Here is a 10,922-nt window from a genome sequence, read left to right on the forward strand (position 1 = left end):
TTGTGTGAATTTATGATTTCTTTGTAAAAATTTCACTTTGGTAGAACATTTGGGCTTTGTGGTAATACAGAGCAAACATCTGGAAAGTGCACAGCCGCTGGTAGAGAAATTCAGTCTTCAGCTCAGAGTGACTTACACAGAATGAGATACAATTGGTACAGAGTTTACACGCCTGAGTGTGAGTTTAGATACACAATGTCACTAATTCAAGTTGAATTTAACCTTTAAAAAGCAAATTATTTAGTCACAAATACATTTAAAGTAAGGAGGAGAGTTCTGAAAGAATTGCATGTGAGATTAAACTCATTAAAAAATGTGAGCGTTACAACAATAATGTAAAATGAACAGATAACGTTATTTAAGTTTCAAACCTACACTCATTGCCACTTATGGTACACCTGTTCAGGTGCTTGTTAGTGCAAATATCTCATCAGTCAATCACATGTCAGCAACTAAGTACATTTAGGAATGCAGACATGATCAAAAGGACCTCCTGAAGTTCAAACCGAACATCCAAATGGGGAAAAAAGATGATTTAAGGGACTTTGAACGTGGCATGACTGTTGGTACCACAGTGCTCTGTACATTTCACAAACTGCTGATCTGTCAAGAACCATCTGTGGGGTTTACAGAGGATGGTCTGAAAATATCCAGTGAGCATCAGTTCTCTGCATGAAAATGGCCAGACTCCTTTAAGCTGATAGTCAGGCAACAATAACTCAAATAACCACTACAACTGAGGTATGTAGAAGAGCATCTCTGTATCCACAAGACATCAAACCTAGAAGCTACAGCAGCAGAAGACCACACTGGGTGCCACTCCTGTGAGGAAAATAAGGTTACTGTATGCACAGGCCCACCACAAGTTAGACAATATGCTATTTGAAGAATATTATCTGGCCATGATAGAAACTCTGAGGAATATTTCCAGCAACTTGTTGAAACTATGCCACAAAAGCTCTGAAAGAAAGCAAAAGGGAATCCAACCTGGTACAAGCACAGTGTACCTAATGAAGTGGTTAGTAGTTCCCCTGCACTTTAAATCAAAGCTGAACAACGTAGGCGAGAGCTGTCCCGTCACAACTCAAACACAAGTTCAGAACACTTCTGTGAAAATTGAAATGTTGTTCGACATTAGACACATTTATTTATACACTTTATCTGCAGAAAACAATGCATCTATTCAGACACTACTGAATATAACACTACTATGAAGATGAATATTTCAGAGGAAAAGACTTTATCTGGACTACTAATGCTTACATGTGAAATAAAAGGTCTATGAAACAAGCTTTTGCATGATTTGTAAAACTGAGATTTCTGCAGAGAACACGCAGCATAAAGTTATATTGTTATTTAGTATATTCAAACTTTGTACAGGTGAGAAGAAATAGGAGATATTGAAAGATATTTTACAACCTACTTCCTCATGTTTTCACTAAAAAAAAAACAAAAACAAAAAAAAACACAGGGGTATCCACTATAAGTTTTTTGCTGTGCTGTTCTGCATATTGTTCTGACACCTTAATGAGGGGTGCGAGCAGAATTAAAGCTGGTATGAAAAGAAATTTTATACCAGCCTTAATCTGATTACAGCTTCTTATTTTTAAACTAAGCCACCTCTGAAGGATCAGAACTGTGTTGAAGCTTAGTTTCAAAACAAAAATCGTAACCCTGAGTAACTTTTAACTGAGAAAAAAACTGTTTCACATGTATGTATGTTTGAGAGGTAAAGGTGTAGATCAAACTTAAAGCAACTTAAACTGTGACTGATCAACTCTGCTTTGATTTCACAGCAAAATATGTATTTATGCTGTTACTGATTACAGGCTTGGTTATTAATTAATTCAACAGAACCACTTAGACACTGTTGCTATAGTTTGCACATCATTAACCTAAATGCACTGAAATAATACAGATGAAACAAAAGTAGAATTAAATAGAATCTTTATTGTTGGACACAGACATTGGAGGCAACTATTTAGACAGATATTAACATGAGAAAATCTGAAGTTATAGATTTTTGATCCAATCCAAGTTTCTTCCTTTTGGTTCACGTGGATGAGCCGGAATGTCGGGCATGTTTCCATCATCTCGCACGGGAACTGTGAAGAGAAAATAAGGTAGGAGTTTTAGGATGCTGAAACGTCAGCTTTCAATTACACTCGAACCTGCTGTGACATAAAGATCGCCAGTGTTTACCTGGGTAGTTGTACGGCACAGCTGCGTTCAACATTGCTGTATATTTTGTAAGTGGGCTGATGAACGGAAGAATGGCACCTGAGAAAAGACATTTGAACACATATGGCATTACACTCACAGTTCACTGTGCCTCTATAGGTCAATTGAGAATAACTGAATCACTGCGCAAGGTGCACACTCATACAGAACATAATAAACACAGATAGCAACTACTCTGACTGGCATGGCTTTAAGTGTCAATATAAAGTTACTCATTTAAAATGTGCCAGGATCTTAATTGTTGGACACAGACATTGGAGCGAGTAATCTTGCAAAATTATTAAAATAATGTAAAGTAAAAAGGCGTACTGGAGGCGCGGCAACAACTGGTAACCATATGCACTTCGAAGTTAACATCTACTTTTTATCTGACTTCGTCAAACTCATCCACATAGCTGCTATTTTGCTGATTTATGAAAATTCAGACCAAAAGATTTTGGAGCCCTCTGACCAAAAACCATTTGATGTTAACTTGTCCGGCATTTTAGACAAGTTTCATTAAGAAACTGTATACACACTCCTCCCTCATTGAATTGCTTTGTTTAGGTTCTTTAGCTTACTAATTTTCTCCAGTTTGAAACGAAATAATAATGCAGAAGAAGTGATTTCATGTTAGTTTTCACAACAAATTCCTCCATGACTCAAACATCCACAAATCTACTACTGTGGAATCAGCAAAGACGCTTCAAATTGCTGGTCGTTGAATAACATGAGTAACCAAAGCCAACTGTCTGCAGTACATGAAGCAGAGTAACATAATAGGCGGGCAGATGGTGATGCCAAGTTAGGCGAGATTTTAGAGTCAAGCTGCCAAATAGTTTCTTAAATACACTGCTGGAAAGTTCATGGACAATGACACTGTTATTTTCTGATTATAACCTAATTTGATATTGGCCACAAAAATTCAGTAAATTCTGTATTGTGTTGTTAAATAATGTATTTATATCGAACTTTTCTACACCTACTTACCACACAAAGCACTTCAATCTACAAGTTACATGTTATCCAAATAGCACTGTATTCCATAAACTTTAAGCATATATCTGCCCCACATCCACGGCCAGTTTCAAACCACCAACATGCATAAAAGTTTCAACTGTGAGAGGACGCTGGAACACAGCAAGGCTCGCTGGTGAAGTACACCATTGTGCCACCTCTATACAAGCAATGTAGGATCGCCCGATGCCACTCTCTCTCGTTTGCAGGTGGTTCAAAATGCAGCTGCTCGACTCTTAACTTGTACAAAGAAAAGGCAGAATATCAGTCCTGTTTTAATCCATAGATTACCTCCACAATATATTACAGATCTTTTAACTCCAGGTCACTGAGGTCATCATCACAACAAATTCTCTCATAAAAATTAAAAGTGATTGGGTTTTTGCTGTGTTTGCCCCCTGGCTCTGGAATAGTCTGCTACCCCACATAAAAAGCTGTTCAACAATAAACTGTTTTAAATCAGCTCAACTTTAAATTGCTTTTTGTCAAGTGTAAGGTGACTCGTGGATTTTAATTGGGTTCTTGAGACCTGGATTACAAGTGACTGTGCCTTTAAAGCACTTTGGTCAACTTCTGTTGTTTTAACACGTGCAATAGAAATAAAAGGACTTGACACACAAAGACTATAAGGTGCTTATTTGTTTTCTTTATTCGGTCTTTCCATGCTGGACATATAACTCGTATACTCAGTTAAATTAAACTGAACACAAGACAGCTACGCTGATGTAAGTCTAAGACAGCGGATTATTGTGAGACGTATAGCTAGCAATCTTCTGATTAATATTTCATGTTGCCACACTGTCATTCATCGGCGTTGCAGAACTGCCATTGTATGTTATTTAACGCTATGCTCTCTCTCTCGCTGCACCACTCTCTCACAGATTTCTAACAGGCTGGCTACTTACCAACCAGTCCAATTCCACAAGAAGCCACGATAACCGGCTCCTTGTTCCACGCATTTCTCAGGAAAGCTCCGATTCCTACAGACAGAAACCCACGGGCAGGTTAAAAACCGCACCGAGTGACAGGCTACGTATGGTTAACCAATGCTAGCTAACGTTAGCAACACATCCAAGGTCACATTTTTCGTTTTATTTCGAACGAATACATCAGAACTAAAGTACTTCTAAGATCCGGTTAGAGTAATTTTAAATATATAAGGTATTTATCTGTACTACGCGAGGGTCCAAGTAAACCGAATTTCACTGATTAGAAGTCAAAATGATGACAAAATATACACATACCCGCCATATTGTCTGGTGTAGTTTCCACCGAGCGAGTTCTCATGGGAAATGTAGTGACTGCTAAAAATGACGTATAATTCCTGCGCCCGCCGCACGAAAACAGAGAGAGGGAAACAGAGGATCCCTGGAAGCTTCGGGATTGATTTAAGTCAGCTATCATGCTATTAAACGGCCTTAGCTAAAGCTAAACAGAGAAAACGACACTGTTTGCAGCTTGTGCTCAGGTTGATGATGACACTGGTCGAAGTGTCGCTTTAAACACACGTTAAAAACATCGTTTCGGGACTAACAAATGTAAGTACTATTAGACTAATGGATTGTTTTAGTACTAAACAATAATCAGGCGTGGTGACATCAGAAGTCTAAAACACGGGAAATTCTTGATTTGAACTTTTCCCCAGTGTTCAGCCGTTTTTACTCCACTGGGAACCCCGACCACTATATCAGGCTTTTACTGACTCACAAACAGCTGTTGAGTTACTGTAATTACTATCCAGATCTCAGCATCGCGCAGTAAAATAGTAGATTTAAATTTTGTGTTATAAGTTTATATCGGCAAAGAATGTGCAACTAAATCTTTAAGATAAGTGTAGCGGAGTAAATCCTGAGCACCTCTTTTGCGGCAGGTATTTCCGCTATAAAGTCAGAGGACAGCTGCTGTCCACGTGGGTCAATTTCAGCCACTTTGCTTCACAGACAAACTGAGTGGTTAAAACACCATTTTCTGGCCCTAGGCAGTGAGGCCGTTGAATCCTATTTGCCCAGTGTATTTGCTAGTATTTCTTCTTGATGAATGACTCATAACCGCTGCACAGGCTGTTTACATTAACAGAGAAACTTCTTTCCCTCCAGATGATGGAGGATTTCTCTGGCTTGGCTCTGCCTCCTTTATTTGGAGGTCACATCCTGGAAGCAGAACTGGAGCCTGGTGGTGTGGAGCTGGGACCGGGAGAGGTAATTTTATGGATCTTTATAAAGGTGCTTGTCATGTTAGCACACATGGTAACACTTAGTAAGTTTACCAATTAATACAAATTCACAGCTCATTTAACCAGGTCTCCAATGTTGCCAGCAGATATGAATCAGTACACTGACGCAGAATTTATATAATATAATAGTAATGCTGGTCTTAAAAACCTTTAAATGAAGAAACACCAGTCATTATATTTGTTTAAACAAGACACTCATCCTTCACAGACATTTACTCCATTTTTTTCTATCTTCTTTTTTGGTTCAGTAGTTTAGCTTTTTTCGTTTTCTCCGTCTTTTCCTGTACTCAGAGAGCTGACCTTCTCCCTATGAACTTCGATCCTCTGTGCCACAGATCTCATGCATGAAAATGTCACTGAATAGCTGCTACTTTACACATCACTGACCCCTCTCCTTTCCCATTAGAATTTTTAGAATATGGGGAGTTTGGCTCAAAGCACATGGTTACACTCCCATGTGCTACCCACATTTACATGTATTGGAGATTAATCTTTCTAATTCATTATACACTGCATAGCAGTTTTTATTTCCTAGCGCTCGCTGAATAATGTGGCTATAATAAGATGACTTTCTGCTTTACTTGGGTTTTGCTTTGAAACATTGAACAGGTAAAATTGTTTTCTTGTGAGAACAAACAATGTGATGCCAGACACAAAACAGAATCCTGCTTTTGTATTTCTTTAGGTGGAGCTGGGTCCAGGAGGCACCGAGCTGCTTGAGAGCACAACACAAGAAGATGAAGAAAAAAGAGCTCTTGACAAAAGGAAATATCTGGCTCTGAGCAGGAAATGTAAAGAAATTGAACAGGTGTGTGCTATGGTCAAAAAAATGATACGTGAATAATAAAAATGACCAGATCAACACCACTGAAACAAAGCTTCACACAGCAGTGCTGCAAACAGGCAGGCACACAGCCCTCCCCTCACTAGCAGCTAAACAACACTTTGAGGTGTCAGTAGAACTCCAGTTTCAACAACACTGAAGTATTAAAATGTTATGATAAACATTAACCTGGCTGGCACATTAATGTTATATTATTATCTAATAGCCACATTATCTATCTATCTGTTAAGTTATTATTAAGGTAGTGACTATGGCTAATAATAAAACTTTGTTAGGGCTAGGCAGCAAACCGTACCAGTCCTGCCCATAACGTGATGTTAATGGAGGGTGTTCATTTAAAAGTAACACATTACTTTTATGGCAGCACGGTCGCACGGTGGTTAGCACTGTTGCCGCACAGCAAGAAGGTCCTGAGTTCAATTCCACCATCAGGCCGGGGTCTTTCTGTGTGGAGTTTGCATGTTCTCCCCGTGTTTGCGTGGCTTCCTCCCACCGTCCAAAGACATGCAGCTTGTGGGGATAGGTTAATTGGATAATCCAAATTGTCACTAGGTGTGAATGTGCGAATGAATGTGAGTGCGAATGGTTGTCTGTCTCTGAGTGTTAGCCCTGTGACAGACTGGCGACCTGTCCAGGGTGTACCCCGCCTCTCGCCCTATGACAGCTGGGATAGGCTCCAGCGCCCCCCGCGACCCTGAAAAGGATAAGCGGAAGTGAATGGATGGATGATGGATGGACATTACTTTTATCTAAAAAGTGTTACATTGTGTTGTTAAGTGCCAGATTGAGTCAGAGGGAAGTGTATCAGCAGCTAGACCAAAACAGCTGACAGAAACATTAATGAATCTATTTGATCAGCAGTGAAAGTCATGAGAAGCACAGCAGTGACTCACACAACCTAAAATATTGTTTGGTTGGTTGTTTTTTTTATATAATATAAAAAAAACTGCTCTCATTGATGTTATTGTTTTAATCTTCAGAAATAATGCCTCTTCTTTTTTTAATTATTTCTTTTCTTTTTCTTTTTTTTTACTAGTAATAGAGGTAGCTTCGAACATACTATTGAGTATGCAGTGCTTTCCTGAGTATCTGTATCAAGTTTAAAATTCTAGTATCTAGTAAATGGTTTGTGCGACCTTACATCGCACAGGCCCAGCTTCTGATTCAACTGTAATTATTTCAATAAGGTTTCTGAAAATTCTCCTGCTGTTTTAATATTCTGATATATCAGTTCATCATTGATCCAACACATGCACTTTGTTCAGGTAAATCAGAAGATCCTGGGTCGCCTTCACCAAGTGCAAAGAATTACTCGACGTCTGAAGAAAGAAAGGAGGTATAAACTGTCATTATAATAACTGAAGATTTTGTGTGTTTTCTGAGAAGTTGCTCACTTTATGGCTCATCTGTGGGTTGTGTTAACTCTCACAGATTCCTCATGAAGACCTTAGATGCTCACGGGGATGACTACAGAAACGCTCAGCTCACTATACTGCTTGAGGTAAGGATTACCAAACATGGGTGGATATCAAAGACAATATAAAAGATGGAAGTAGCTTCTGCGTATGAAAAGTGAAGCCAACGCATTAGTGCAGAGTTAGGGAACTCCAGGCCTCGAGAGTCGGTGCCCTGCACGTTCTAGATGTGTCCTTGATCCAACACAGCTGATTTAAATGGCTAAATTACCTCCTCGCAATATCTTGAAGTTCTCCACAGGCCTGGTAATGAACTAATCATTTGATTTAGGTGTGCTGGCCCAGGGTGAGATCTAAAACCTGCAGGATACTGGCTCCCGAGGCCTGGAGTTCCCTACCCCTGCGTTAGTGCCTTAAACCTTCTTTTTAATGAATACCAAAGCGCAACTTCTCTGGGTCCAAAAAGACTTACTGTATAGAAGTGTATGGGAAAATAACCTGTGGCTCCCTCATTCTGTGAAACCTTTCCTGACGTTGGTAGTTTCAGGCCAGGGCAATAGGCAGGGTTTTCCTTCAGCTTTCTGTTTGTATTAATTCTTCTGCTTTTGCTTGCTAAACTTTGAAAGGTCCTACAGAGATAGTTATGAATACTATTTTGTTTTTCCCCTTGCCTTTGTTTCAGGATGAATCTGGAGCCCATTTGGAGCCGGCTGCTGCAGCGGAAGATGAAAAGCTCAACGGTGTTTCCGGTTCCACTCCATCTGCAGCATCACATCATGTGGCTGGGACAAAGAAAAAGAGGCATCGAATTCCTCGTCAAGAAAAGGATAAAGAGCCACAAGTGAGTAAAGCTCTTTCCTGATCAGATGCTGCCCGTGGACGTTTAACTGTGGGTATGTTAAAATGCTGGTAGTCCAAATCACGGACCTTCTTTTCTCAGATCGACCCAGAGATGTCGGCATTGGCAGAGACACAGTTTGGAGAAATGTCCAGCCCGACCTCGCTGTCTCATTGATCAAACCGCTGTCCTGGATATCACGACGATGGTGACTAGAATAAGAGCACCCAGTTTCCAGGACTGTTTAAAACACTGCCTTACTTGAGTCAATCTTTGTAATGTTGTGGTTTCACTTGAATATTGTGAACAGATTGAGTTCATGTAACACGAGATGTTATTCACCTTATATATGTGTATATTTGTTTTGTATATACGAGGTTATGTTTTTATAGTTGACAGTGATGGCAACATATTTATGACAAGCACATGATGTTGAAAACATGATTTGATAAATATTTGACGTATTAGATAAATACGACAGGGTAGGATTTTATCCGAGTAAGCAGATGGACTCGTTGTCATATTAAACTTTTACACTGTGCTGTTTGGGTTTCCTTTTCTGTGATTTTGTTTTTTCCCTCTTTTGTATTCACTCATCTGCCTTCACATGCTCATGGACTTAATGTGGCATCTCATTCTTAATCGATAGGGTTTGACATGATTTCACCCCACCTTGTGAAGCTATAACTGCTTCCGCTATTCTGGGAAGCCTTTCCACAAGGTTTAGGAACGTGTTTATCCAACTTTTTGACCGTTTTTCCTGAAGCACATTTGCGAAGTAGGACACTGATGTTGGACGAGAAGGCCTGGCTCGCAGTCTCTGCTCTGATTCATCCCAAAGATGAATGCCATAAGGTCAGTCAGGCCAGTCAAGTTCTTCCACACCAAGCTCGCTCATTCATGTCTTTATGGACCTCGCTTTGTGCACTGCTGCACAGTCATGTTGGAATAGCAAGGGGCCATCCCTAAATTTTTCCCACAAAGTTTAAAGCATGAAACTGTCCAAAATGTCTTAGTATGCTGGAGTATTAAGAGTTCCCTTCACTGGAACTAAGGAGCCAAGGCCAGTTCCTGAAAATCCACCCCATGCCGTATTTAATTGTTTTAAATGGTACCTATATGGAAAGCTTTTACACAAATATTATGCCTGAATAACAAGTTTCGGTTACAGTTTGTTTCTGTTTTAAAATAAAATAAAAAATGCTAGAGCAATTAATTTGACATTTATTCATCTTTTTAATACTGTTAACCCCCCGAAATATAGATATAGATATGAGAGCGAGAGAGATGTTAAATATGACATAAAAAAACCTACATTTAAAATTACACAATACACTTACCTACCCCTTCATTTGGCACACAGTGCTTTCCTTTAGATCTGTCTTAATTCTTTGTGGCATAGATTCAGTAAGGCGCTAAGAACATTCTTCACAGATTCTGGTCTTTGTTGACAAGATAGCATTACACAGTTGCTGCAAATTTGTAGGCTGCGCATCCATGATGCAAATCTCTGCGGAGGACATTTGAATACAGTGAACATTGTCATGTTCTAGAAACTAGTTTCAGATAATCTGAGCTTTGTGACATGGTGCACTATCCTGCTGGAAGCAGCCATTAGAAGATGGGTACACTGTGGGCATAAAGGGATGGACGTGGTCAGCAACAATCCTCAGGTAGGCTGTGGCGTTTAAATGATGGCTCAAAATGTGCCACGAAAACATCTTCCACACCTTTACACCAGCAGCAGCCTGAACCATTGATAAAAGGCAGGGTAGATTTGTGTTTTGGTGTTGTTTAACGCCAAATTGATATTGTATTTGTTTTAAATGTTATATACCTATGTGGTATGTGACTTTTGTTGCCATGATGCCAGGTCTCTCTTGGAAATTAGATTTTTAATCTCAATGAGATTTTTTACGTGGATAAATAAAGGACTAATAAAAAATTCTGATTCTATGATCCAAATATTGAAACCCTCAGACCAGGTAGTGTTTTTCCAATTTTCTGTAATCCATTTTTGATTAACCTGGTGTTCTGTTGCTGTAGCCCATCTGCTTCAATGTTTGACATTCTTTGTATTTATATATGCTCTTCTGCATACATCAGGGCCTGATGTCAGTCTTTAAAAGGAACTGCACAACATTGCTATTCCTTGTCCCCGTCCCCTATCCTGAGACTAAGTCCAACACTGTGACTTGCTCTGCAGAATATGCACTTTTCTAAAGTCTGGCTTTTGCCCAATGCATGTGAATTGTAGTCAAAGAAAGACTAGCCTGTCTAATTCTATACTAATCAGTAAAAGATACCCAGACATCACGAGCATATCAGATTTTGGAGAAAACTGCCACAAAGAAA

The 10,922-nt window shown here is 39.5% G+C and overlaps 2 protein-coding genes across 4 annotated transcripts; one reads left to right on the forward strand and one right to left on the reverse strand.

Annotated features, from left to right (window-relative positions):
* Positions 1–1,930: 1,930 nt before the first annotated feature.
* ndufa3 (NADH:ubiquinone oxidoreductase subunit A3) lies at positions 1,931–4,592 on the reverse strand. Its single transcript, XM_085177612.1, has 4 exons — positions 4,482–4,592; positions 4,143–4,217; positions 2,203–2,280; positions 1,931–2,105 (listed from the first exon to the last, which is right to left on the reverse strand). The coding sequence occupies exons 1-4, from the start codon at positions 4,522–4,524 to the stop codon at positions 2,014–2,016; spliced, it is 288 nt and encodes a 95-aa protein (XP_085033738.1). The 5' UTR covers positions 4,525–4,592; the 3' UTR covers positions 1,931–2,013.
* tfpt (TCF3 (E2A) fusion partner) lies at positions 4,199–10,922 on the forward strand. Of its 3 annotated transcripts, none has more exons than XM_085177609.1 (7): positions 4,199–4,313; positions 5,334–5,435; positions 6,156–6,278; positions 7,580–7,650; positions 7,746–7,815; positions 8,412–8,570; positions 8,643–10,922. In XM_085177609.1, exons 1-7 carry the CDS (start codon positions 4,284–4,286, stop codon positions 8,742–8,744), a joined length of 657 nt encoding a protein of 218 aa, XP_085033735.1. In that variant the 5' UTR covers positions 4,199–4,283; the 3' UTR covers positions 8,745–10,922. The 3 variants fall into 3 exon arrangements, with proteins under 3 accessions (XP_085033735.1, XP_085033737.1, XP_085033736.1); XM_085177611.1 differs by lacking the exon at positions 4,199–4,313 and adding an exon at positions 4,635–4,775 and having other exon boundaries at positions 8,643–10,919; XM_085177610.1 differs by lacking the exon at positions 4,199–4,313 and having other exon boundaries at positions 8,670–10,916.

This window comes from Neolamprologus multifasciatus, chromosome 11, assembly GCF_963576455.1.
Source record: "Neolamprologus multifasciatus chromosome 11, fNeoMul1.2, whole genome shotgun sequence".
In the NCBI taxonomy this organism is placed as follows: Eukaryota; Metazoa; Chordata; class Actinopteri; order Cichliformes; family Cichlidae; genus Neolamprologus; species Neolamprologus multifasciatus.

Coding starts and splice junctions, on each gene's coding strand:
- ndufa3 (XM_085177612.1), bottom strand. CDS start 4,524: ATGAGAACTCGCTCGGTGGAAACTACACCAGACAATATGGCGG. Junction 4,218..4,481: donor TACACCAGACAATATGGCGG/GTATGTGTATAT, acceptor TTCTGTCTGTAG/GAATCGGAGCTTTCCTGAGA. Junction 2,106..2,202: donor TGTGCCGTACAACTACCCAG/GTAAACACTGGC, acceptor TTCTCTTCACAG/TTCCCGTGCGAGATGATGGA.
- tfpt (XM_085177609.1), top strand. CDS start 4,284: ATGCTAGCTAACGTTAGCAACACATCCAAG. Junction 6,279..7,579: donor AATGTAAAGAAATTGAACAG/GTGTGTGCTATG, acceptor CACTTTGTTCAG/GTAAATCAGAAGATCCTGGG. Junction 7,651..7,745: donor CGTCTGAAGAAAGAAAGGAG/GTATAAACTGTC, acceptor TAACTCTCACAG/ATTCCTCATGAAGACCTTAG.